At 51.5% G+C, this 27,815-nt stretch overlaps 1 protein-coding gene across 1 annotated transcript in view; it reads left to right on the forward strand.

The window, feature by feature from the left end:
- Positions 1–11,212: 11,212 nt before the first annotated feature.
- Positions 11,213–27,815, forward strand: part of SFRP1 (secreted frizzled related protein 1) — a 44,937-nt gene continuing 28,334 nt past the window's right edge. The window contains exons 1-2 of the mRNA XM_054020130.1: positions 11,213–11,950; positions 24,059–24,136. Of these exons, the coding sequence (XP_053876105.1) occupies positions 11,407–11,950; positions 24,059–24,136 (622 nt within the window). The 5' untranslated portion in view covers positions 11,213–11,406. The remainder of the gene's footprint in view (positions 11,951–24,058; positions 24,137–27,815) is intronic.

Genomic DNA, 27,815 nt, shown 5'->3' on the forward strand with positions numbered 1-27,815 from the left:
AGGAGCAGATCCAGCCGGCCTGACTCTTGTTGAACAGCACCTGGGGTGGGGGGTGGGGTTCTGGTGAGCTACGTAGGCAGGCCCAGGTTACCCAGGGTGCATTAGGTGCACTTGCACAGGGCCCCAATCTCTGGGGCCCCCTGACCACCAAACCCCTCAAAAACACCAGTACCTCTACAAAAAAACCCAACCTGGGGCCAGGAAAGGGGGCGGAGGGAGGGACGGGGGCCTGTCCAGGGCAGGGAATTGCCTGCACGCTGAGGTGAGAGCCAACGGGCTGGAGCAGGAAGCTGGGCCAGCCCCACGGGACAGGAGGCTGTGGGGTGAGGGCAGGGAGAGCTCGTGCTCTAATGCCTCCCCCCAGGGCAGGGATGGTGCGGGGAGGGGGGATCCCAAGAACCATAGTGCACAGGGCCCCAAAGTTCTTTAGCCCAGCCCTGACTGCAGGTGAGAAGCATGAGGAAGGACCGTTCCTCTCCAAAACGCAGAGCCCCACATTGTGGGGCTGGAACGCTCCGATATTCAGGTTCTTCAGCTGAGGGCCCCTGCAGGTTAAGTTACGGTGGCCGCCGTTGCTGTTAAATGTCGTGAGTCAGGTTGAGGCCTCCATCCTGTTACGCCTGGCGTGTGATTTATGTCTCCGTAGTGGCTCACAACACTGCCCCTGGGTTACTGTGGCAACAGAGCAGGAGTTTGCCCCCACACCGAAATCCCTGCACACCTGTGCTGCTGAGCCACATTTTTCTTTTGTTGGGTAAGAACTGACATGTGGCGTGTTTCCCGCAAGCAGCTGAGCTGCTCGCTATTTTATTGAACTCCAGTGCTTGCTGCATGCTATTTATAAGGACTTTATATAACTGACAGCCCTGCTCAGCAGCTCCCACCTGGGCCCGGGTACAGCGTAGGCTCCTGGAGAAGAATGTGTGGTAATACAGAGCTATTACAGAATAAATGTTTATAAGCCCCTGTAAATATTTGCCATCCATTCCCTTCTGGGATTAAGGGCAGATAGAGTTTTCAGCAAGGTGCAGCCATGAGCGGCTGCAGCCAGTGAACGCTATGTCGATGGTGGATAGCTCTATAATGTAATGGTGCTAGTTTCCCATTAACAGGAGACATTGATGGGGTATAGCTTCAGCTCATAGAATAACTCTACGCCTTGATACCCAGCCGTAGGTATAATTATCTTACCCTGCGGTAGGCACTGACTGGCTGCAAAGCCTCTGCCAGCAGGTTTCCAGGTAGTGCAGACTCAGGGAACATTCCTGATTGTATCTACCTGATTTAAACCTTTGAGCCATCTGCTGAGTAAAAACAAACAAGGCAGAGCTAACATCCTGCCCAGCAGTCCAGCCCAGATACAGGGGCTATCAGTTTGGGGATGGGGTATCTAATCTAAAGCAAATATTCCCTCTGGTATTGCAGATGGCCTGGCCCAGTTGCATGGCTGTGTTGTAGGAGTTGTGCATCTTCATGAGGAGTGGCATGGTCTAATTCATATAATTCACGGGGGAAGGGTGGGGATTTGGGCCTTCTCTGCTCTAGCATTTTACTTCAAACTCCTGGTGGGAAGCTGGGGAGAAATGCCTGTGCAGGCAAAGCCGTGACTCCTCCACACCCACAAACCAAGAAATGCAGTAACGGGCCCTGGGTGATTTGGGGAAGCAACCGTGCTCATTAGATAGCCACAGCTGCTGCCCTGAATCCATCTGGGGGCACCTCCATTTTGCTGCTCATGTGCTATGGCCAGTCATTTGACAAAACCCAGCTCAGTCAGCAGCTATTGTTCTGAAAGAGCCTGGGGCTGCCGGGCGTGGTGGCTAATCTGTTCATACCACTCAAGCTGGTCTTCTGTTGGGGCATCTGGGGAAAGCTGCATTCCACAAACCCAGGGCTGCCCTGTGCAGCATGTCCCCTGCCAGCTCACGGGCATCAAATGCAACCATCGCCTAAAATGTGTGAGACAGGTCAACTCAGCGAGGACGGGGAGAAAGGCTCCAATTCTAGAACCAGCATTCCCTGGATGCAGGGCAGTCCCAGACGCTCAGGATGGAGATGGATGTTGTGCTTGGGGACCTGCCAAGGCAGGCCTCATGCCTGAGGGGTGGCACAAGGGGCCGGGGGACCAGAGATGCAGGGCTCACAGCTGAGTACAGTGATAGAAGAAGGCTAATGGCATATTGGGCTGTATAAGTAGGGGCATTGCCAGCAGATGGAGAGATGTGATCATTCCCCTCTATTCGACATTAGTGAGGCCTCATCTGGAGTACTGTCTAGTTTTGGGCCCCACACTACAAGAAGGATGTGGAAAAATTGGAAAGAGTCCAGCGGAGGGCAACAAAAATTATTAGGAGGCTGGAGCACATGACTTACGAGGAGAGGCTGAGGGAACTAGGATTGTTTAGTCTGCAGAAGAGAAGAATGAGGAGGGATTTGATAGCTGCTTTCAACTACCTGAAGGGGGATTCCAAAGAGGATGGATCTAGACTGTTCTCAGTGGTACCAGATGACGGAACAAGCAGTAATGGTCTCAAGTTGCAGTGGGGGAGGTTTAGGAATATTTGGATATTAGGAAAAACTTTTTCACTAGGAGGGTGGTGAAGCACTGGAATGGGCTACCTAGGGAGGTAGTTGAATCTCCTTCCTTGGAGGATTTTAAGGTCAAGCTTGACAAAGCCCTGGCTGGGATGATTTAGTTGGAAATTGGTCCTGCTTTGAGCAGGGGATTGGACTAGATACCTCCTGAGGTCCCTTCCAACCCTGATATTCTATGATATGGCCCTTGAGCCTGGGACCAGGGGAGAGAACCCATGCCTGGGGAGTGTGGAGGGGAAACTGGCCACGAGGGCCCATGCTATAGAAAATGTCAGTGGGAAGAGCTCAGGATTTCATGGGTGTTTCAGGGACCCCTCATTTCTGCAGGCTCATTTGCATTCCGGATTTGCCTTATTAATTAACAACAGATTTTACAAATCCCAGCAGTCCGTGCAGCAAATGCCCAGGTTTTCAATGTGTGTCCATGGAAGCCAGTTGTGAGAGCTAGCCAGCTAGGCTTCATATTTGCACTCTGGACAGTGGCAAGACTCTTCCCCCTTTCTCTGGGCCTCAGGTCATCTCCGGGGGAACAATGTGGCCTGCAGTGCTGGAGAGAATTCCCAGTGGGGCTGGCACGTCGCATGCTACTCGCTTCTCAGAGCCCCGGTTGGCTCACTTGACTAGTTTGCCGCTAATTTATCCCAGCAGTAGGCCAGACGCTGCAGTGGTAGGCACAGGATGGGACATAGATCTACAGGTAGATACTGGGGATGGCAGGACAGATAAAGGTTTCTCCAAAACTGAAGTGATGAGGACAGACCCAGGTGGATGTTATTTACTGTCCCTTCCACATTGTTTCCTGTTTTATGCGGGTTTTCAGATTGAGCTGTAGTTCGAATGTAGATGGGCCCCTAGTGACTCCCTCGGCCGGGCTGTTGTGCTGATTTGACGGCAGCTTTGGCTGTGACTCTCCTGAAAGGCCAGCCCTCTGTCCTTGGAGCAGGTGTGACAGGCTTTGAGCTATGGATGGCCTTGATCATTTAGCGAGAACTCGGGTTTAGCTGCACAAGGTAACAGATGAACCACAGACCAGCAGAAATAAACATGTCGAATTGGACAGAGCTTTTCAAGGAACAAACAAGCTGAGGACTGCAGATCGTTGAAATTATGGATGTTGCAAAACATTTCATTATGCAGTGAGGATACATCACTCTCCTGTCGGCAAGCCAGCAATAAATGGCAGTAAAACAAAGTTACATGATGATATTAGAGATGATGCGGTAATTTAAGAAACAGCTGGTTACATATTTATGAACTGCAATGGCTGGGTAAGCTTCATGCAGGAGAAGCTAATGCCTAACTTGGAAGGAGTTCCAGGGAAAGCAGTTCTTCTTGGGCAGAACTGTTACTTATGGAGCCTCATACTGTGTATTAAGCAATTTAGCGGGTCTAGACCAGAGTTGGGGGAAAAGAACGAAAAAGCGCTTTGATGGACAAACACAACATGTTTTGGTTTCTGATTTACTCCAGAATTCTGATGAGGGGTATCATGCCTGTAAATGCAGATATTAAACATGATGGAGTGCAAAGATTGTACAGACTTTGCATTAGATTTCAAGAGAAAGTGTCATCCATGCTGCTGAGTACAGATCTATTTACTTTAAATAAAATCTGTCTATGAGCTAGCGACAGTTTCAATCAGAGAGGCTATAAAAGCTGAAAGAAGAACAGGAGTACTTGTGGCACCTTAGAGACTAACAAATTTATTAGAGCATAAGCTTTCGTGGACTACAGCCCACTTAAAGCTTATGCTCTAATAAATTTGTTAGTCTCTAAGGTGCCACAAGTACTCCTGTTCTTTTTGCGGATACAGACTAACACGGCTGCTACTCTGAAACCTATAAAAGCTGAGTTCTGGCAGGCAGCACTTGGAAGGAATTGGGATTTGTTTTTTGACAGTATTGTTTCATTTGTTTTGATAATGTTGAAATATTAATCTATCAAAATGAAACAATGTTTCTGAATTGAAATACTTCAGGATTTTGACTTTTTGTCCGAATTTGGGATGAAAACATAATTTTGAAATGTTGGGATTCCCTGCTGGACAGAAATTCCATTTTGCAACCAGTGTTCGTTGCAACATAGATCAGTGCTTCACTGCCATTTCCTGAGCCCCGAGCAGCAGGAAAGGTCTCACTCCATCCAACTGCTTCGCTTTATGCCTCTTTCCTGCAGCCAGTGGCACATTGTGGTGAGGATTTCTCTTGTTTACTGCTGAATTCTCCACTTCATTAGTGGTGCTAACTGGCTTCTCTCTTCTCTTAGGCCTCAGGTGAAAGTGGCTCTTTCACGCTTCCAGGCTGCAGAGCTTCTTGCATTTACTTCCCAACGAGGTGTAGTTCCTGTATTAAATGGCACAAGCTGTTTAAGCAAAAGGCAGCAGCAGTAACAGGAGCTTTGTACGACTATAGAGGAAAGTCCTTCAGAAACTCCAGCACAGACGTCTGGGTACGCGGGCAGCGCAGAGCGAAGGTGCCTAACATTACAAAATACCATGTCCTGGGGCAGCTGGTCTGTGCTTCCTGGGTGCTGGGATTTATGGACAGTGCCCAGCTGGCTTTCACTGCAGCACCATGCTCCCAGCATAACACACGGTGGAGTCTCATTGGCATCTGTTTGAAAATAATAATCTGAATTCATAGCCTCTTTTCTCTGAGGAGCTCTGAGTGCTTTGCTGACACTCAGAGACAAACAGACACACACAAGTTGGGGGAGGATGTTTGCTGATTCTCTGGCTGTTTCTCTTCTAAAGGAGTCGTTCTTGTTAGATCCAGATGTGAGCATAGCAGCAAGTCCTGGACACCTTACATGTAGTGTTTACACAACACATGGCTTCACCTTTCTCCTGCCAGCTGCTGCTGGTGCCCTGATAGTACAATAGGGGATGCATGCAAGGAATAACCTGCCCCTTGGAAACAGAAGGACCACTTGCCTCCTTCCTATGGAGCAAGGGCAGATGGCTTAGGATGCTACCTAGCACGTCTTACTATCTGGGCTATATTGGATGCAGAGGCAAATCTGCACACATTCCATCCTGTGCCTCAGTGGACCCGAGTGATGAGTGACCCTCGGGGACTCCTGCAACCTGACAGAGCCAAGCCCTTCTGCACTCACATACCCCAGGTGACTAGCCCCTGCCACTGCTCCCATCCGCTGCTTTGAGCTCACTCCTTTGGGAACCCAAAGGTTATTTGAAAGAAGGACAAAAGACAGGCTGAAGGGAAGCAGAGGAGGCCAGGTTATTCCGTGCCAGTAGAAAGCCTGGTCTACATATTGACGTGGCTGTGCCTGCAATTTTCTTGTCATGAGTCATCCCAAAGCCCTGTAGGAGGCATCGTTCATTCTGAAGATCAGTGTGTCCCTGATGCTGAATTCCCTCCTCGCTCAGATCCTCTGGGTTATAACCAGGGGTTGGGGCTCCCGGTCTGCCCCTTTGTTAGCAGCGAGGGGCTCCCAGCGGCAGGTCTCCTCTCGTGCGGTATACCAAGGCCATACGCTGCAAGCTCGAGCTCTTCAGTGCTAAGGGGCATCATTGCTACCTTTCAGATATGCATTGAGCCCCGTGGTGCAATGCACCCTTTCCATACAGGAAATGGGACAATTGCAGGGTCAGATGGCTGCCCCCGGTGCGCCCTCTTTCCATGGCAAATGCGTGGCTGTACTTGCCGTCTCACCTTGTGGTGCCCTGCGTTCCAGTGTCTATACTGCATGCCAATCACTTGTCACTCTATATTATTTTTCATATGCAAAGCCCCTTTGAAACAGGCCGTATCCCACTGGCTTCTTTGGGGCTCCGGCTGTAAAAAAAAGAATACATCATAAAAATAGCATGTAGTAAAGATAATTAAATCCAGCTCCCCAGGGCGAGTGGGGCACAAAAGCAATGCACTGGTGGGGGGTGGGCATGGGCCGAGGCAAGGCAGGAGTGGTGGAGATCAGGCTCCGGTGCCTGCCTACTGCAGCTCACGATCAAATGGTCTGGGTGCAGGGCAGGATTCTCCCTCGCTCTCGGCTCTGATGGAGCCGGCAGCCAGAATTCAGGACCCTGGACCCAAGGGAAGCGGGGGTTCAGGACTGAGTTTAGCTGTGTGGTCTCCAGGTGCTTCTGCAGGATGATCTGCGCCTCCCATGCTGCAGCGAAGGGGGCTAGGGGAGTGTGTCGCTGGGGATCCATGGGCCGCAGCCCCACCTTGGGCAAGGAGCTCCATGTGGGCATGAAAGAGCTGGACCCCTCTTTGCCTCTCCTGTGTGGCCAGGGCTCTAGGGCAGGAGGTGTTTACCCCCAGTGCCAGGGGATGGTCGGGCACCGCTGGAGGAGTTCAGAAACGTTTTCAGCTCCGTTTTTGCGGGCTGAGGCATTTCCATGAAGCCCCATGAATCTCTAGGCCATGCTTGGCTTCACTGTGGGCGTGGCAGGGAGGGGGTGCCGCTGGAGCACCGAGTGTGAGGGCTCACCCAGGCCTGAGGTGGTCCAGGAGACAGGAAGGAGTAAATCACAGGCAGACGGCACTCGGATTCAGGGCCACCCCCAGTGACAGGAGCTGGGGCAGTGATTTCCGAACACAGGCCAGCAATGTCAGTTCATGTATCATTGTTGTACCCACCCCACCACAGCAGGTCCCAGGGTTCTCGTTACTGCCTGGGGGGACGCTCAGGGAATGGTTGTGATGGTGTCTCGGAGACACCGGGCTAGTTACCACTTGGAAAAATAGCTCTCTGGGGCCGGAGAAGGGTGAAGACAGGAATGCTGGGCTGCCTGCACCCGGGATACACATGCTTCCCCCTTTGTCCCCTAAACAATACAGCCTCTATCTTAGTCCTAACGATTATCACAAAACCAACAAGACCTTGGGAAACAAAAGGAGCTGCCAGCCCCACAGAATAGTCCAGGAAAGTGTAATTCCCACAGAGACGTGTTTAACCCCTGTTATCACTGGCTGTCTAGGGGACGAGACCAGCCGGATACGGGAGAGATGATTCCTGGGGACACATGCCTGTTCTTACATCCAGCTCCACTTATTGAAGTGATCTGAAAAATGGCCCCACTCTCCAGGCTCCCTGCTTTAAAGGAGAGATAGCAGGGGGTTCTCTTGGTCCTCTGACCGACATTTGTAAGTTTAAAGCTGAGCGAAGGGCCTGCAGTGAATTGTGTGACTGAGACGTAAAAAAGTGTGTATGTAAAACACTCGGTATCTGTCTTCCCTTCCCCACCCAGGCTGCTCCATGTGCACGGCAGCTTCCCACACCCCATACCAAGTGTCTCCATCTCTCTCCCTTTCCAACTTGGATCAGCTATGGCACTCTGCTGCCATCTCGGCACCTTGCCCTTTGTTCATACAACAACCATCCCATATCATCAGATAAGGCCCTGCCCAAGGAACTTTCATAAAGGGCCACAGCGCTGCACAAATAATAATTCTGTCCCCTCACAGACCCTGTTTCCCTGCACTCCCCCACCACTGGCCTCTGACAGAGCCAAGGTTCAAGGTCATCTTGATTCCTTGTGGCAGTGAGTTCCATAGGCATGCAGCAGCAGCCAGTCAGACTCTCTCTGTCTCTAGAGCAGGGGTCGGCAACCTTTCAGTAGTAGTGTGCCAAGTCTTCATTTATTCACTCTAATTTAAGGTTTCACATGCCAGTAATACATTTTAATGTTTTTAGAAGGTCTCTTTCTACAAGTCTATAATATATAACTAAACTATTGTTGTATGTAAAGTAAATACGGTTTTTAAAATGTTTAAGAAGCTTCATTTAAAATTAAATTAAAATACAGAGCCCCCTGGACTGGTGGCCAGGACCCGGGCAGTATGAGTGCCACTGAAAATCAGATCGCGTGCCGCCTTTGGCACACGTGCCATAGGTTGCCTACCCCTGCTCTAAAGTGTCACCCTGAGGGCTGACGGGTCCGTGTCTCCTGATTAATGTAACCGTGGTGGGAATACAGTCACCAGGGGGACAGAGTGAGGTGATCTCCAGAAGAGGCCTTTCAAGGCTAGGAATGAAGCCTTGGATCTGGCCCTGGGAGCAGTGTACCAGGGTGCCATGCTCTCAGCAGCCTTTGCTGCCCCATTCTGGGCGAACAGAAGCTTTGGTTGTCACTGTTTCTGTTGCTAGGTCCAATGAGGTCATGGAAGTGTGGATCCCTGTGCCCCGTACTGTGTCTGACAAGTGGGAACAGCTCTGGGGGCTGGAGGAAGCTGGTTGCAGCCATAGCTACATAGGTATCCAGGAAGGATCCTGTGGGCACAGGTGCCTTGGACAAAGGGTGCTGTTGGGGTGGCAGCTAGTTCTTAAAACTTCTTTCCTTTCCCTCCTCACCACCACCATCTTACCCAGATGCAGGAGATGCATTTCCTGTCAATGTCCCCACAGTGGGGATAGGAATCCAGACAGTGCAGGGGCTTTCTGAGGCTTTTCCATTTCACTTCGGGGTAACTCCTCTCAGTCATGTGATTTTTAAGCAACAGTCACAGTTGGGTTTGGAGTGGAAGGCTTAGCCAGCTCCAGAAAAAGAAACACAACGGGAGCAAACTGAGCTGACCTGCCTTTTCATGGGACCGGGTGACCAGATGAGATGAAGAAAATACCGGGACACCGGGAGTGGGGGAGAGAGCAAAAAAAAGCCAACTGCTGCCGGCCGGCCGAGAGCAAAAAAAAAAAAGCCGGCGCAAAATATTGGGACAAACAGCTCAAAATCGGGACGGTCCCGATTTTATTGGGACGTCTGATCACCCTATGTGACCTGGGGCCCCCAGACTGCCCCAGTGCCCCAGCCCAGGGATCTGTCCAGCCTACTCTTCAGGAATGGCCAGTACCAGGTACTGGTAGGGAAGGTGCAGGAAACTCTGAACGGGGCAGGTATTCTGACCGTCCTAAGAATGAACACTCCAAAGGACAGCCCCTGAGGCTGCTGGGATGGGACCATTCATGACAGCAGAAGAGTTAAGCTGCTGGCTACCAACATTACTTTTCCCCACTGTGTCCCTTTTTGTGAGGAAAGGAAAGAGTGCTGCTGAGGTTCAGAGAAGCCACAAAGTCGCTGCTGTCACATAGCTGCCCCCACCAAGCCCCAGCTGAATTTCATTATGGGTAATACCTCTTTAAGAAACAACCTGGCTTTTTCTGCCAATACCATAGTTTTCCTTGGACTCCATCCATCGGGAAATAAGGTTTGCAGACTCTTTGCTAAGCAGAGTCCAGACCAGGTTCCCTGAAACATTTTGCAGCTTTGGAAATGCTGTTTGCAGAAAAGCTGGGAGTTTCGGAGAGACTAGATTCTCTGATGGCAAAGGGCACAAGGCCTTGTACAGTTCGGGACAGATTTTTAAAGGTATTTAGGTGCCTAAAGATGCAGACTAGGCGCCTCTTGTGCATAGATGCCTAACTCCCATTGATTTAAAAAACCTCAGTGATTCTGTCTCACTGCAGCACAGCTTGGCAGAGTCAATAGAAAGAGTCATACAAATTAACACATCCGATTCTGACCCTGGATTTCTCTAGAGGTGGCTGGCAAATATAAAACTACTGCTGAATTAACCCCTCCTGCACAGAAACCAGGAGACAGCACATGCAGCCATTGTTGGGGGACAAAGGGAACGCTGCAAAACAGACAACTGCTTGGAATTGTTTATTCTGCAAAGCCCAAGCCCGGGGGCATGTGAACCCAGCTGGACCGGGTATAGAGCCTCCCATGAAGGCATCTCACCTTTCCCCTCCATGACTGAAGCCTTTTGGAACCTTCTAGGAATCAGCTTCCTCAGAATGAGGAATTATCAGCCATCAGGAACGGGGGAATAAAGCTGCCCTGCACCGCAAGGTGTTGGACCATTTACCGATCCTGGCTGGGTGCTCTGGAGCTGAACAGCCCCAGAGAATTGCTGACAGGGCTATTCACTTAGGTACCACATTGGACTCAAATGTGCGTTTGAGTGACAGGCTTGTCAGATTGATACAAGCAGCTCTGATGAGCTAACGTGTGTTATTAATGTTTGCCTCTCTAACATCCCGCGTCCCATACAGTAGTAATTATTTGGGGGAAGACAGCAGGGAACTGAGTGTTGGTTTCAATCTGCGAGAACAAGTGGACTGTTCTCTGGGCCGCTGGACAATGCTAACTGCAGAACTGCCATATCTTCACCCTTTCAGAAAGCGCTGACAAGAGAACTCCTGCACTTGGCAGCACAGCAGACTCTGTAAGGAGCAAAAAGTTCCTGGGCTTGTGCTCTGCAGGTTTCACGGCACTCAGAAAGCCTCCCAAACATGTAGTTCGCCTGCCTGGAGCTGCAGGGAACTAAGACTTGGTTGATTTGTGAGTCAGCATGTGCGACTGTGAAGGTAAAACATGAGCTCTCTCCATTAGCTGGCATCCGAGAAGTTTGCTGCTTCCTGCAGGGAAGATGCAGTTCACTCTGTTGTGCAGCTTTGGGTTTTGTTTTAAGGGGAGTTGACCTGTATCTAGCTTATACCCAAATGAGCTCGTGCTAGGGAGGTGATTGGCTAATTGAGTCTGTGACTGACACTTGTAAATGAGTGCACTAGGGGCAGCTCAGTGCTGATTGGCTGGTGTGTGAGGCTCAGAAACTCTCTCCAACAAGAGCTCTGGCCATTCTCAGTCCTGCTGCCTTCAGAGTAGGTGCTCCAGGCACAGCCACCAGGCGAGAGGCTGCTTCCTTCGCTCAGTCACTCAGAGGCAAGTGAAGGAGGGCAGACCTCTGCCTTGCACCGGGCGGGAGGATTTCCTTGCAGACCTCCAACCCAGGAGGGGAAAGGAAGCAGAAAGCTCCTGGAACTTGATTTCATTCAGCTTAAAGGATGGGCAGAGTCCAGAGTCCAGGAGGCCCCCGCTGGAGCGGAGCCGGGGTTCTGCTGGCCTTGGCGGCCGGACTCTTTGCTTGCAGTAATGCAAATGAATACGACTATGTGAGTTTCCAGTCCGACATAGGCTCTTACCAAAGTGGGCGATTTTACACCAAACCCCCGCAGTGCGTGGCCATCCCAGCAGACCTGCGCCTCTGCCACAGCGTCGGCTATGACAAGATGGTCCTGCCCAACCTGCTGGACCACGAGACCATGGCCGAGGTGAAGCAGCAGGCCAGCAGCTGGGTGCCCTTGCTCAACAAGAACTGCCACATTGGCACCCAGGTCTTCCTCTGCTCCCTGTTTGCCCCCGTGTGCCTGGACCGGCCCATCTATCCCTGCCGCTGGCTTTGCGAGGCCGTGCGTGACTCCTGCGAGCCCGTCATGCAGTTCTTTGGCTTCTACTGGCCAGAAATGCTCAAGTGCGACCAGTTCCCCCAGGACGACGTCTGCATTGCGATGACCACTCCCAATGCCACAGAGGCTTCCAAGCCCCAAGGTAAGTCTCACCGGTGCTGGCCCTGGCCCTGGCCCTACTAACCCCTGGTTTCCCACCTTTCCTAGCAGAGCAGAGGCTGGCCTGAGAGAGATGCAGCTCCAGTCCAAAGAAGAACTCCCTCCAGAAGCGATAGCAAGAGTTACCTGAACTCTGCTCCGGGGTAGCAGCCCGTCCTCCTGCCACAGAGGGGGGATGCAAAGGGACATTCTCCCTTTAGAACTTGCCCCAACTACCACTTTGTGAGCAACTCTTCTCTCTGAGTGTCCCCTCTCTGCAGCAAGCGTTCTGCCGAAGTTCAGTATCGTAGACACTAGCAGGATCAGCCTCTAAGCATGTAAACATTCTCCTCTGGGCTGGGCTCCTTCCTGGTGGTTCTGATTCTCTTAGACTGGAGCCTAGTATTGATATCTGGGACCCGTCTACCTCTATTGACAGTGACGTGAAAGGGATGGCTGCTGCCTCTGTTCTAAGGGACCTTTCCTTGCATTCCTAAGTCTCGTGGAATCATTTTATAGTAAACGCCCAGGCCACATGTCTTAACCTGTGCTAACCTGGGGAAGCAGTGAAAATAAACCTGTCAGGAACACCTTGTTTTCCTAGCAGCGCTGAAGTTTGAGGCTGGATGGGCTTGCTTCAGTCATGCCACAAAGCAGCCTCAGTGCAGCAGGTTACACCTATTTTAGAAAAACAAATCCTGTTCATTTCAGGTGAGGGCTGTAAACCTGGACCTGGGGCTGGAGTTTTGTACAGGGCAACATTTCTGATCAAGAATTTTACTGTAAGTTAAACAGACTTCCAGGTGTTTGGACAAAGCAGAGGCAAACTGCTTGTTTGATTCTATTGAACAGTAGGTCTATTTGATATTACATGGGCTTGCGTGGATTGAGTTACACTAATCTTTGGTATGTTGCTTAAAACTTTTAAAACAAATACAGGACCTAGTGTTTAGCTCTCCAGTTCTGGATCCTAAAAGTATTTCAGAGGTTGGCAGGAAAGAGAATATAAAAAAATGAAGACAATGTATTTAAAAAGGGGTTGCGGCTCTCTTCTTCTGGTGCCTCTAGCTTCACTTGGAAGGGACAGGCTTACTTGGTTTTCCTGAGCTGCTTTTGGAGGGAGTTCGCGGCAGCCAGGGGAATAATTCCAGTGATTTATTCCCTGTGTGTCCGGGGTTCATCTGAAGATAAATTTGCCATTCGCTATAGCTGCTCAAATGCAGTTACTTTTGGCAAACAAAGTACTTTATGTTCTGCTCAGTGCTGAGGGAGAGCCCTTGCCCAGCCAGCCTGGGTTTCTCCTCTCACTGCGGGTTATATAATATTATGCTATTTTCCACACCAGAAACTGTACTGCCCTAAATCCTCCAATTATCATTTAATTTCCACTCTCTAGGGCAGGAAATGAACGCAGTCTGGAATCAAGGAGTAACATCCTCAGAGTGTCTGTAAAAATTAGAGCACAGAGCACTTGCAGAGAGAGAGGCACAGCTCAGTTAACTCTTAGTGCTGAATAGAGTGGGGAGCAGGGGGATGGAAGGTACTTTCTCCCTGTCCATTCACAGCTAGGATCCCAGCCCCTGCCAACATGGGGGCTGCTCAGTTTGGGCAGAGAGTAAGAGTTCTGGTGCTTTCGTTCAGCAGGGATGGGACTTACCCGTTTCTCCATCCCAGTGCAGCAGAGGCTTCCACAGCGTTTCCCATCTCCTGAACCTTCCTTGGCAGGAGGGAGGGTGGCTCCTTGGAGAACGGGGAGCTGGATAGCCCCTGCTGCTGTGAATTAGAGCATCTGAGCCCTCAGTTTAACACTAGGTGGAAAAGGGCAGAGTGACGCCGTGTTTGGGTTACTAACCTGACCGAGTGACAATGTGTGACAAAGAGTGTTGGGGGAGACGCCATCTCTCAGGGGTCACCTGGTGCAGCGGGGCCAACACAATCTGTCTGGACAGCAGCATGTGGGGTATGATACGCACTGTAAGGTCCAGCCATGGCCAGTAAATGAGGGGGTGGGGGAGGAGAGAAGCTTAGTCTGTTATCACATCCCCATAGGGAACCCACCACTCCACCCACAGTCGAGGCAAGCTGGGCAGCCCAAGTGAGTTCCCAGGTACACTGAGAGTCCCATCTGAGGGGCAGGACATGGGGGAATAGCAGGGATTTGTGGAGCACAATCTCCAATTTTCAGGCTTTTGCTGGGTTTTGTCCCAACTTTATCTTTTGGAAAAGTGTTTTACTTTGAAGGAAGGCTGTGAAATCACTGTCTTGAAAGGCTACAGCAACTCAGCAGAGCTGCACTCTCGTCTTCTGAGAACATAGGAGAACTTGTTCTGTGCCTCTTGGAATTCCCAGGGCAGTTCTGTCCCCATGTGCTTTCGCGGTAACACCTATCATTACAGATTCCCACCGCTCTGGGTCAGCCCAGACTCAGCACTTCCCGACTTCTTCTTTTAAAATCAGTGCTGTTTTCAGGGGCTCGGAAAGAAGATCTTTCTGAACAAACCGATTCTGCTCAGCTTTCCCATATAGTTAGGCTCAGCTGTACTGCTGCAGCTGCGCCATTGTAAGGTCTCCTGTGTACCTGCTTTTTGCTGGTGGGAGAGAGCTCTCCAGTCGGCATAATTAAACCATCCCAAACGAGCGGCGGTAGCTGTGTTGGGAGGAGAGCTTCTCTATGCTGCTGCTTCTGTTGGTGTAACTTATGTCAGTCGGGGGAGGTGGTGATTTTTTTTCACTGACAAATGCTTTTCCGAGAAAAGTGCTAGGTGTAGACATAGCTTTAGAAACGTCCAACTATAGTTTTAGATAAACACTGGATTTAAAACTCAGCGCCCTCCCCTGGGCAGTGCTGTTGAGAACTGTCCCTCTCTAACCATTTCTAACATGCTCGCCAACACAATATAAATATCATTATGCCATTCACGGTAGTCATTAAAGTGACTGTGTTACAATAAATGACGTCAACTCCGGTTTCAAGCATTTTGTGAATCCTTTTCTGTGGGTTGCAGAAAGGACCTAGGTTTGGTCTGCACTTAAAAGTTACATCAACATAGCTACAGTGCTCAGGAGAGTGAAAAACATTCACACTCCTGAGTAGGTCGACCTAGAAGCGGGTAGGTTGATGGAAGAATTCTTCTGTTGACCTAGCTACTGCCTCTTGAAGAGGTAGATTGCCTCCAGCGATGGAAAGACCCCTTCCATCAGTATAGGAACCCACAGCACCATAGCAGTGTCACTGTAGTGCCCATAATGTAGACATGACCCTGTTCTATCAGCACTTGAGAAACAAGTCCATCACAAAAGCTTCAGGATCCATTGACAGTTCACTTAAAAGCACAAATTAGTAACTAGGCTTGGGCAAGTTGTGGAAAGAAAGTACCGAAGTCCTCAGCTACACCCACACCTCTGTTAAATGGCATTCACACTCTTGTTTGCCGTGAATATTCACACAAGTGATTTTGTTTGTTTGCAAGAACATTTCCAGAAAGCAAGAGTCTTTGGATTCTCGTGCAAAAGTGTGTTCACGTGAAGGCACATGATGGGAAAGTTCCTGCAGCCATCTTGAAATCCCTTTCACTTTTCTGGCTCCTGCTGGTAAGGTTTCAGTTGTCCATTTGGAGAAAAAAATACAATAGCTGACCAGTCACCCACCAGGGATAACAAATAGCGACTGCTGTGTGACCATCTGCAGGATATTTCTGCATCAGGCACATAGTTTCAAATAGAAAACATTTTGCAACAATCATAGGGCTTGATCCTCAGCTGGTATCACTTGATGTAGCTGCAGTGACGTCAGTGGAGCGATTTACAGCAGTGGAGGCTGGACCACAGTCTCTTTGTGCATAACTGACAAACAGAGAAGAGGGCTCAGTTTCCCAGATGCATTATTTACTAAGATTTGTTTGCCCCCTTCTATTAGAAACAAACAGCTAACAGGCAGAGTGAATTTGCATGTTAATCCCAACCACCTCCCTAATCTACAGCAACTCTGGGACCCCTTCCCAGCCAACGGCTCCTACCCAACCGCCTAGCAAAGAGTTGGACCTTGGACTGAAGATCAATACATGCAGGTGCTGAGCCTCTGCAGGTCCCAGCACCTCACACTCCTGCAAATAACCATTGCAGAGCGAGTTGCAGAGCTCCCTCAGAAAGCCCCCAGCCTCCCAGCTATGGGCTGATAACGGACCAACGAGGTGAGTGAGTTGCAGTGTAGCAGTTCAGCCTGGGCTTTTCTGCTGCTAAACCGTTGGGGCTGTTGGGCTCCTCTGCTCCTGGGGGTAGTTTTTTTGTTTGTTTGTTTCTTTAATAAAAAGAAAAATCCAAACTGAACTGGAGCCCCCTTACATTTCAGGTGCTGGGGCTTGTTTCCTGTTGACTTAAATAAGGACAGAGCCCAGCACTGCTCCCCCCTCCCATATTAATAAAAACGAACGAACCCTTTCAGTATTTTCCCCCATTAACACCTTGGCACTGGAATTTGGTTCTGCCTCTCAAAGAGCTGACCTGCTGAATTCCTTTCTCCTTAAGTAGGAGGCGGTAAAGCCTGCAGGCCTACAGGATGCATCAGGGGAGTCACAGATTAATATTGCATTACACATTCCTCTTCCTGCCCCTGGAGTACGGCGGCTTGAAAGTTGAGCGGTAGGAAACGGGCAGCAGGGGAAAACCAGGCTGGGAACAGACTGAGGTTGTGTACAGAACTGCTGTCAAATGCAGAAAACAGCGTGTTGGCCCAGTCACAGCTCACACCAGCTAGAAGATGCTCAAGCAAGGCTTTGTCCAGGCCTCCGGTGGTCTGAGCTCACTGTGTAGCCTGGGAACCCAGGCCAGTATCAATTTCTTTGCAGCCCCAGAGCGTTAGTTTAGGCCAGGTCTGGACTACAGGGTTAGGTCGACGTAAGTTGTCTTGCATCGACCTAGCTGTGGAAGTGTCTTCACTTAAATTTGGCTCCAGCCGATGTAAGTGCCTCTCTAGCCAATTTGGTAACCCCACCTCCCCGAGCGGCGGAGAGTCACGGTCGATGTAGTTAGGTCGACGCAGTGTCAGTGTAGACACTGTGTTGCTTACGGCGACTGTTACTGGCTTTCTGGGCCATCCCACAATGCCCCACACTGACAGTACAATTGCTACATGGTGAGTACGTGCACTGCCGATACCTGGAGCAAGTGTGCACACCCCAGAGGTTTAATAACTGTGGGAGCCGTATGCCGACGTAAGTGAGGCTGACGTAACTTGGGAGTGCAGACGGGGCCTCAGTGCTGCTGGGCGTTGACCCACGTCAGAGCCGAGTGTTGTGTTGCTCCCCAGTTTGTTCTGGGTCTCTCCTGGGCCCAGTGCAGGGGCAGTGGAGCTGGGCCATAGGCTGCAGGGAAAGACTCGGTCCGGTCACTAAACCTATTCTGAGTAGCCTGGGGGCTAGTGACTGTTCAAAGTCAGACAGCTCTCACAAGTGCCCAGCAAGGAGTCTCGGAGTCTGAAGAGTCCCCTTTGTCCTTGAGGGGCATGCTCCCTCCCCCAGGGCATCATGGGGCTAAGAGACACAACGCCTGGGAATCCTGCTGGGCCCAGATAACAAGTAACTTGTTTCACCAGAGTCCCGCAGGCATTGTGGGGTTACCCTGCCCCCCAGTGTCCATACAAGCCATTCCTGGGAGCCAGCCAAGTGCCAGCTTCTGAATATGTATTGCCAGTACACAGGACTTAATTTGTAATGAAAGAGGGGCGGGGGCTCAAGCAATTTTTTTACATACATAACTTACGTGGCAAGCCCAGAGGTGCTGGGGCTCTGAACCTCCAGGCCCAGAGGTGCTGGGGCGATGAACCACCAGGCCCAGAGGTGCCGAGGCTCTGAAACGCCAAGCCCTTCCCTCCCCCTTCCAGCTGGAGATCTCCAAGTGCTGTGCAAACACTCGTATGTAAATCCTCAAGCCATCCTTTCAGGCAGGTAAATGTTACTAACCCTGGGGGGAGTTGGCGGCACAGGGCGGGCCGGTGACCTAGCCAGGCTCACACTCTTATATCTGTGATGAGGAGATGAGTACATAGCCAGCGTCCATGTGCCTTTCTCTGTGGGTTGCAATGGTAACCATAGGATAGTACATCCTGTGCCTTGGCCTGCACCTCACCAGGGGCCTGACATGCAGGCAGGGTGAACTCCAGCAGGATGGATGGAGACGGGATGTGATGGCCTTCTCCCCAGAATAGGGGCTGTACGTGCACAGCACAAGGAGACGTGGCCATTAACAGTGGACGAGAGAGAGGAGAAAGCGCAGCTATCATTAGGAAACACCACTGAGGCGCTTGGTCTTAGTGCTGGTGGAGGTGGGGCTGAGTGTACGTGTGTGTTTAAGCTTGGTTTGGCTGCTCTCCGTCACACCTTCCAGCGTGGGGATCGCACAGTCCCTGCTCTGCATCCTGCCAGGCAGGGAAGCTTATGCAGAGCTGCTGATTACTTCTCAGGTGGGATGTTGAAAGGAATGTGGCAGAAAGACTTTAACTTCCACGAGGCATGCTGGGCGCTGCTCTGCCTTTAGATGGCAGCCTTTTCACAGGAAGAACCACATGGCTTGTGTGAAACTATGTGACAATCCCCGGGGCAGATATTATCAGCAATTAGCTCACAAATAGGCTGGGCAGAATTCACTGTTTTTTATATAATATTGACAGATAACGTCAATGTTTATTTTTAAGGATTTGTTTTTTCAATTTTTATCATTTAAATGTTCACAGTTGTGCAAAATTATGGGTTTTAAGCATTTTTTTTCTGATTTGTTTTTATTTAAATTTTCACAGTTGTGGGAAATTATGGGGGGCTCAGACAATTATTTAATGACAGCAGATGTCGAGACTCATAAAGTTAAAGCTTTATAACCAGTAAAACACAAGCTGTCAACATCACATGTAAATAGCCTTAAATCAAACGCTAACAAGTTCTCATGCAGCATTTTCATCACTGTGCCTAGCTGTGAATTTCTGTTATTATGGATGGAAATGTTTGTGGTCAGTTTGTTTGTGTTCGGTGAAATCAGTGTTTATTGACACTTACTGATAAAAATCTAATCCTTCTGAGCCTGATAGCTCCCCACAGCACCAGCCCTTCAAGCCACAGAGAGCAACAGCTGCTCTTTGGGCTTTCCCATGTTCAGCTTTGGTGTCATGGTCCTCAGCAGTTCCCCTCTCTTGTGGGTATGCTGTGAAGTAACTCCTGGAGCTCCTGACCGAGTGGAAAGCACTCTGCATTTGCTCTTGAACCAGCAAGAAGTTTAGTAATGGTCTGAGGACACTGCTGCTATTGTTTGTGCCTCACTCTTATCAGTAGGCTTCAAAGCACTTTACAAAGGAAGTCAGGATCATTAACCCCATTTTACAGATGGGGAAACTGAGGCACGTAGCTGGGAAATGACTTGCCCAGATCACTGGCAGAGCTGGGAAGAGAACCCATGTCTCCGGAGGCCTAGGCTAGTGTTCAAGCCATTACTGCTTTCTTTGGGTAAAGTCAGACTAGAAACTGTTCTGCAGCTGGTGGAAGTGAGAGGGGGCTTGTACGTTCCACCCCACGGATTGCACCTCCCTCAAGGTACAAAGCAGAGTGCACCAGCTGGTGGGAGGCTGGTTCTGAACTCACCCTGCACCCCAAATACCAGCCTGCATGCATGTTCCAGGGGATGTGGGGGCTGGCCCAACAATGGATTAAAGTGCAGTGGGACCAGACCCAAGGAAAGCAGGTGGTAGAAGAGTAGAAGGTCCACTGGCAGCCCCAGTGTAGATGAAACCTGTGCTCACAGGTCAGTTATTCTGTGGGAAAAGGGAAGGACTCTGCTGTCACTGCACCTGCCTGGAACCAGATTCCCTCTCAGCCAGCACTTTGCTGCACTTTGCTGGCTGCAGTCTCCGTCTGGGTCTGATGCTGGCTAGGACTTTCTGTGAAGCCATCTGGAGATGTATTCTTATCTGCCAAGCACATTCTCAATTGAAACAAGTAGAAATTGGCTTGATTCACCCCCACCCAACAACAGGTGTTGGCACCCTCCGGCTTCCAGGTGGGCTTCAGCAAGGGAGGGCAGCTTTAAAGTACAGTGAGCTGTCTTGGTAGAGGCTGCACAGGGGATGTGCTGAGTCAGGAGATTGGCCAAAGGGTCAGTTACTTTCAGGACTTTTCTGCTGGCTCTGGGCCCTTGGTGTAGGGGGCACCTTGCTCTGCTGCCATGCACTGGGGCTCTGGGGTAATTCCTGCCACCAGGTAATTCTGCTGCCATAAACCCTGCAGCGAGTCTAGCCCTGCTGCAAACATCTTTTACAGCCAGCCTTTTGGTGTTGAGTCTGCTAACAGGAGGAACGCAGTGAAAAGTCACACTGAATGATCGAGTTACAGACACTGAGTGAGGGGATCGGGGAGTCCAGAGCGCAGGGCGCTGGGCTGGGATTCAGGAGCCTGGGCTCTGTTCTCACATCTACCCTGCCCTGCTCTGTGACCGTGGTGGAGTCACTTCCCTGCTCTGCCTCCCTCCCTCTCTTACTGTGGGTCTGTGCAGCACCCAGCACAACGGGGAGTCTCCGGGGCTCCAGTGACACGGGGGTTAACACGTGGTAAAATCCTGGTGTGGAGAAGGCAATTGTGGTTTTCACATGGGCTAACTGGCTTAACTCTTCAGCTCCCCTCAGTGTTTACCTCAGCCCGTTAACAGGTGTGCAAATGACAGATTGCCCCGGCCACATGGCTGTTTCCAGGTGTGAGCTAATACGTGGGGAAACCCCACCTTTTCTCCCTAGTGTGGTAATACGTGGGGAAACCCCACCTTTTCTCCCTAGTGTGGTAATACATGGGGAAACCCCACCTTTTCTCCCTAGTGTGGTGCATGCAAATAGCTGTGCGACTAACCTCCCAGCTCTGTGCTGTTCTCGGGACATGCGGCTACAGCCTCCTGGCTCTCAGTCCAAGCACTTGGAGGAGAATGCCCTGGTGAGGCCCTGTGGCTTCCTCCGTCCATTTCATCCAGTTCATTAATGTTTGGAGGCTGGATGGACATCTTCCTTGACTGCTTATTGAAAAACAACATGCTGGGGGGTAAACTGAGGCCCTGATTAAGCCCTGAGGGCTGGATCCTGCTCCTATCAAAGTCACTTGTAAATTAAAAAGCTAGAAGTGGTGATTGCATGTTATTGTTTCACAGGGGGCCTGTGCCATACATCCCTGCCCACTCCTCCTCCCACCCATGATGGAGAAAGAGAGACAGAATCAATGGACACCTGGATCATGAGATGAGCTCAATTCTAAGTGTTACATGAACACTGTGGTTAATTATTTGTTCCCCAGTAGCATTTACAAACTTGACTGAAATCAGGGCCCCATTGGGCAGGGACCTGCACATGCAAATAGTAACAGATAGTCCTTGACTCAAAGCATTTAGAACCTACATAGACAAGGGAAGGTTTATCACCTCCATTTAACAGAGGGGGACAGAATTACTATGTGACTTGGACAAGGCTATCCAGGGAGCCAGTGGCAGAGAACTGACCCTCTGCTTCCCTGAGTGGCAGGACAATACCGTAAGCACAAGACCATCCTTCTCCTCTGAGTTTACACCTCACTTCACATGGGATCTGTTTCTTTGTCCAATAATCTTGAAGATCGTTGAGGAGGGATGCCCATTCTTCTGCCCTCAAGAGCCTGGGGGAAAGCCTCCTAGATTAACAGATTTAACATCCAGAAGGGACCATTGTGATCATCTAGTCTCACCTCCTGGCCAGAGACATGCCGCAAAATAACTCCTGCAGCAGATCTTTTAGAACAACAGCCAATCTTCATTTAAAAATTGTCAGTGAGGGAGAATCCACCCTGACCCTTGGTAAATGTTCTACTGGTTAATTACCCTCTCTGTATGTTGTATCAAGCAGAGGTGTATTCTTTTATTCTCTGAGAATCTCTCTCCTGTGAAAAAAGGCCCTCTAGTTTGCTGGAACAAGAACAGAAGCAGTGTTTCATTTTCAACAAATGTATCCTTCAGCAGCATAAATCTGTGCTGCTGGGTGGTCTCAGCCCGTCTGCCGAGAGCTGGGTGCAGGGCCTTGGAAACAGGATGGTAGTTCAGTACCTGGCTTTGGGCACAATATACTCTCTTCAGAAGGCGAATCTTAGGAAAATGACCCGGGATGGCATATCCCATCCTCTCCTAAGAGCCCCCGCTGCAGTCCAATTTTAGTATATGCTAGGGCTCAGAGCGAGGCATGTGGGTGGGAGGGGTGTAGCTGCCTTGCTGCCGCCCAGGCTGGGCTTGTTCTGTGGATAACTCCAGCCTTTAGGGCTGTCAAACCTGCAGGCCCCCTCTGATGTATATTCCGCCTCTGCGGCTGCAGGAGTCCTTGCTGTAGCCACGCCCTGGTGAAAGAGGAGCCATCTCGGTGGGAGCCTCACCCCTTCTCTGCATTGTTAGTTTGGGATTTTACACGGCTGAGCCATGCTGCCCAGGATGTCACTTGTGGTGATGCCATTCATTGGAAGCTTTGGAGGCAGCATGGAGTGATGCTGCTTAGGATCGGGCCCCAGAACAGCTTCTCCCTGCCAGTTTGGCAGCTGCCTTCCCTGGCCGGCTCCCCACCTTGCCCAGCAGCTCAAAGCCAGGCCGCAGTTCTGTGCGTGTCTTTGTTGGGTGCACCGTATTGCTCTTAGGCCAGCCCTGGGGAGGGCATCAGTCAGTTGCCTTGTGCCCCTACTGCGGCAGAGAAGCCCAAGTGCAGTCAGACCTTTAGGAGCAGGAGCGGAGACTAGCTTCTCAAGAGCAGAGCTGTGGGACTGGGGGGCGGGGAGGGGCAGAAAAGCACCATTGCAGCCCAGAGGGTGGTTTGTAACAAGGAGGGACGGTATGAGTGCAGTGCAAAAGGAGAAACGATGGGTCCCGCGCTTCCCTCCACTTCTCAAATAAACAAGCCCACCAGCACTTGGTGGGAATTCCTGACACATGCTCAGTGGGGACTGTCCCTAGGGGGCCATCCCAGCAGGTGACATGGCGCTAAAACCTTCCTGAGCCACAGAGATATTGTGTGACACATAGACCCCCCCACACACACTCGCTCTAGTGGTGAAGGGGTTTTGTTTGCTCAGGGAGGGAGGAGAGTGAGCTGAGTCTCCTCAAAGCCTGTGGAAAATAGCACCACTGCAATAGGACCAGTAACAGGTAAAAGCCTCATCTCAGTCGAATAATTCCCTCCTCTCCATCCTTCAAATCTAAACAAACCTCTGACTGGGTAACAAGCTTTGTACAAGTTTGGGTAACTCTTTAAGTCCCACGTTGGACCACCAAAAAGATGGTATTAATGTAGATGGAATAACTCAATACATTTCTGGTTCCATAGCTTCTGTTCTTACCAGGCAGGATTTCACCAGTTGGCCCTTTTGGGGTTATCACAAGAGTGGCAGTTCTGGCCTATTTGCTGAGCAGTGACTTGTGGCACAACTCCCGGCTGGCAGCCTTTAGCCTTCAGCGCCATTGTACGGGGAGCTGGGAACTGTAGAAGGAAGTTGGTGCAGAGAACTTCTGTCTGTAGGAGGCTGTGGCTGCGAGCCCCACTTCACCACAGAAAGCTCCTGGCCAGGGCTCTGAGAGCCTCTTTCAGCAGAGTTCCTTAGGCCTGGTCTAGACTAGAAAATTAGCTACTTCTTTCAGGGGTGTGAAAAATCCAAACCCTGGGACAACATAGGTAAGCCGACCTAAGTCCCTGTGTAGTCAGCACTAGGAAGGAGCCAGAAGAATTCTTCTGAGATAGGAGAACCCCTCCTGTCAGCGTAGGTAGTGTCTGCGCTGTAGTGTTTTAAATATAGACCAGCCCTCACTGAACGTTAACGCATTTCCCTTTATCTGCGCACCAAGCCAGGCTCCTCATCCATCTGAAAGTGGCTCCTTTACGCCTTTCCATGGGCTACAGGTGGCAAAATGTTTCCGAGGCCTCAGACCCTCCACAGGGCTGGGCCATTGGTCCAGCACGTCATGGGATGCATAGCAAATGCCTTGTGGGAGGGTAGCCCTGGTGGGAACTGGTCTGAGAGTGTAACCAGTTTGGCACCAAATCTCTCCAGTTTGAGTGTGCTCTGTACTGATCCCGTCTCTCCTCCCTGGCTAGGAACGGCTGTGTGTCCCCCCTGCGACAACGAGATGAAGTCAGACGCCATCATTGAACACCTGTGTGCCAGTGAATTCGGTAAGGAAACATTCCGGCCTCCTCGTCTCACTTTCCAGAGTTTCTAATGTACACGAGGGAGGAGAAACTCGATATCATGCAGAGCCCCCTCTCCTTGGGCTGCTCAGCTAGTTACTGGCAGTTTCCGGTCTTGGTTAGGAAGTGCCATGGTGCAGTAATTTCGGTGAAGGAGAAGCAGCTCCCTCCTAGCATGCTGGGAGCACTGCATGGCTGCTGCAGGGCCACCGTGCATTGCCTTTTCTTTCTGGTGCTTGCGTCAAAAACCAATGTGGATCCATCCCGCTGAGCCAGCAGGAGCCCAGCTGGAAGTTCCCCTGGGGCAGCCATGGCTGTTCGGCTGAGTCTGGTTATCAGATGGGAAATGCACTGTTGGTGCTGGAGCTGCATGGAGCCGAGTCTGGGACTGCAACTCGCACCCAGAAGCAGGGCCTGACCCTGTACATGTCCTGCGCCCCATTGTCATCATCTACCCAGTGCCCAGGGCTACTGGCCTGGAGCAGCGGAACGGCACCCCCAGTTGGCAGTGGGGAGCGTGGCCACTCAAGTAGCAGAGCAGGGTGGGATTGGCCACTGGGGTGCCTCCCTGCCATGCCCAGGCAGCTGCAATGTCACCCCAGCCGGGGCTCCCCGAGGCACTTGGGTGGCAGGTTTCTCTCTAGTAAATGGACATGCCCCTAGATGTCACTGTTGTGCCACGGGAGGCGGGGAGAGGGGAGTGGAGAGATCAGGAGGCTAACGGGAAGGCAGGCAGTGAGGGATAAAAAGCTCAGGTGCTTACAGCCTGGACGCAGCTGAGCCCTGGAGTTTGAGTGACTCAGACTTAGCCATGCAGGGAAGCTGGGGAGGTGGCGGCAGTGGGAAGTGGAAGGGGTGCATTCCTGATCGTGGATCCTGCCTTGCTTTGCTAACTTGGGCCCACGTGCAGCTGAGTTCGGGGGCTGGGACTGTGGAGGGGGAAACTCCCACACTCCTGTTCCGGTGGGGAGAGAGCTCGGTGTCCCCTGTGGTGCTTTGCCCTACTCCACCCTACACAGCGGGCCCTGTGGTTAGTCATCCAAAACCAAGATGTTTATTTCTGCAGCGTCCTCCACCCTGCGCAGTTACATGCAATCCCAGGGGCCTGCTCTCCGGGAGCAGAAGCAAGGACAGCGTGGGGTCTCACGGTCTCTCTGACCAAGCTATTGTGATTTCCCAGGACTTGATAAGGTCTCTGACAGCCAGAAGCCACTCACTGTTCCCTGTCCCACTCTGCAAACCCTTGTCATCACCCACCTCACCCAGATTACTTCTCCCCTCCTCTCTCTGGAGCCAGGCCATTGCAGCTCTGGAGTTATACTCCTCCACACAGCAGCCTCCCCACTGCCCGTGGCTGAAGGCCCCACTCTTCGCCCATCTCTTTCTCTGGGGGCTCTCCCTGGGAGGCTGCCCATCCCTACTAGACCCTGCTTGGGGCAGTTCATGGTCTTGCCTCCAGCACGGGTGGGTCCCCTGTGCAGAAATGGGGCAGCCCCTCCTGAATACCGCCGCCTCACCCCGTTAACTCTGCACTGCAGGAGACATCACCTAGTGTCTGCAGGGGGTGGAGCGGGTTTGGTGGTTGCTGTAAAGATTGTTAGGTGCTCCAGGGTTAACGTGGCTTCCTTAGCACATTTGTGTTTCGACAGCGTCTCTGGCTCTAAAGCCATCCGTGTGGGGATTTGTGTCCTGGCCAGTCAGCCTGTGGTCTGCCTTGGGGAAGGCTGCAGCCGAGCTGAGCTGGCTCTCTGCCTGGAGCGTAAGTAAGATTAGTAACTGCGAGTGACATCCCAGGAGCCTTGCACCTGCACCTCGGCTGGAGGAGAAGGGAAGAGCGTATTCCCCACGCAGAGCGATGCAGGCTCCCAGCTGGGCTGAGCTGCTCTGCAGAGAAGGGGCCCAGCGCCCACTCTCTGCTGGAGCTCTGGCACTGCTCACTGTTCAAGCAGGAGCATTTTTGACTCACGTGGGAAGGAAACTCCCTCCAGATGCCTCCCAGTCACCAGTGACTCTTGCAGAGTAAACTTCTAGCAGGTTTCCCTGGCCATGTCTGAGACAGGGGAGGAGTTTGCAGGAGTGGGGCCGTGCTGCTGTTCGGTGGGGCCCGCTCCTGCTGTCTGGCCATTGCAGAGAGGAGGCCAGTGTGGTCCAGGCTGAAGTGGAGGGGACAGAGCCAGGCTGTCAGCAAAGTGGTTGGTTCAGGGACATGGTCTGTGCTGGGCTGCACCCCTGCTGGCCAGTCTGGAGCTTCAGGGGGATCAGGTGTGCCCATCAGGTGGCCGATGAGTCCAGGGCTGGTTGAAGTGAATGCTCTGAGCTTCCTGGCTGACGTGCTGCTGACACATTGTAGAGCCAGCCAGTGCCCTTAGTGACTCCATTTTCATGTAAAATGCAGCATTTTCCCTCCAAACCACCCTGGCTGCAGTCCTCTGCCATTTGCAGGAGCCATCTAGACTTCCGCCCCCTTCCCCTCTCCTCCCCATGGGGCAGCCTGTGTGTTTACAATAGCTGCTCTATGGCTCACGGAGCCCCTGTCTCTGCTCGGAGCTGGAGGTCAGGAAGGTTCAGCCAGTCAGTTATCTGATTGGCCAGCCATTCACCAGCGCCGGGGAGCAGGGGTGTCCAGGAGCAATCCCAGCCAGCTCTGTTGGAGCCAGCGCAGAGCAAAGGAACCACAGATCCTCCCAGGCCCCTGTCAATCAGCATTGCCCCGGCCTGAGAGAGAGATCTCCCTATGGCTCCACTCAGTGGGTCACTCTGCCTTTCTCCTCTGCTCCCTCAAATGAATAACACCCCAGGAGATGCACACACGACCCCCTGCCCCACCCCGGGCACCTGGTGACCCAGAATGCTGGGTACTTTCAGCTATTGCTTTAAGGCATTGTCCTCGGGCAGGTGTCCCCACTGTGGAATGGGTGGGGTGTGTGTGTGAAGGTTTGGATTCAAATGTGGGTTTCTTGAATGTGGCTGTAGCTCCAGCTGGCTGAGCTGTGACGTTGACAGGGCTTCAGTGGCTTTCCTGGGTGAGTCTGTGCGATGCAAGAGGTCAGACTAGATGATCATATTGGTCCTTTCTCACCTTAGAGTCGGTGAAGAGTCGAGAGTCTATTGCTAGCTGGTTCCACAAGATGCAGCCTAAAGCCCACAAGGCAAGTGTGTGCCATATGGCTAGTGCAATGCAGGCAAGTGTGAGCAGGGTCAGGGGAACTACGTTGCCTTGTCCCATGACTCCGTGCATTGCCCAGCACATCTGCCCAGGGGCTCCCATGGGGAGTGGGGCTGCAGGATGACAGCATGTCTTAGAACTTCAGAGTCATCAAGATGCACCCAAAAGTTTGGATGCTTCTCTGAGCTCTTTTGGCCTGCCAGACTGCTCTGCAGGACTTGCAAGGCTTCCTGGTGCTAGGATATCCAGGCATAGAAATATAGCTGAGAAAGGCTATGCCAGCCGCTCCCCCCAGCTGCCTCCTGAAGGCTTGCAGTAGGCTTGGATTGAGGGGGGCAGGGTGGGAGATGAAGAGGGAGGCCTGTCGTGAGTGGATGCTCGCGCGTGGCTGTGCAATGAATTCAGTTAACTCCATTATCTACTTCAAAGTGTCACATTCCAGCTTCGATTCGTGCTTTTGTGGACAAGGCACAAACTTGTAGCAATGGGCGAGTGAAA

The sequence above is a fragment of the Malaclemys terrapin genome, chromosome 2, assembly GCF_027887155.1.
Source record: "Malaclemys terrapin pileata isolate rMalTer1 chromosome 2, rMalTer1.hap1, whole genome shotgun sequence".
NCBI classification, from domain to species: Eukaryota; Metazoa; Chordata; order Testudines; family Emydidae; genus Malaclemys; species Malaclemys terrapin.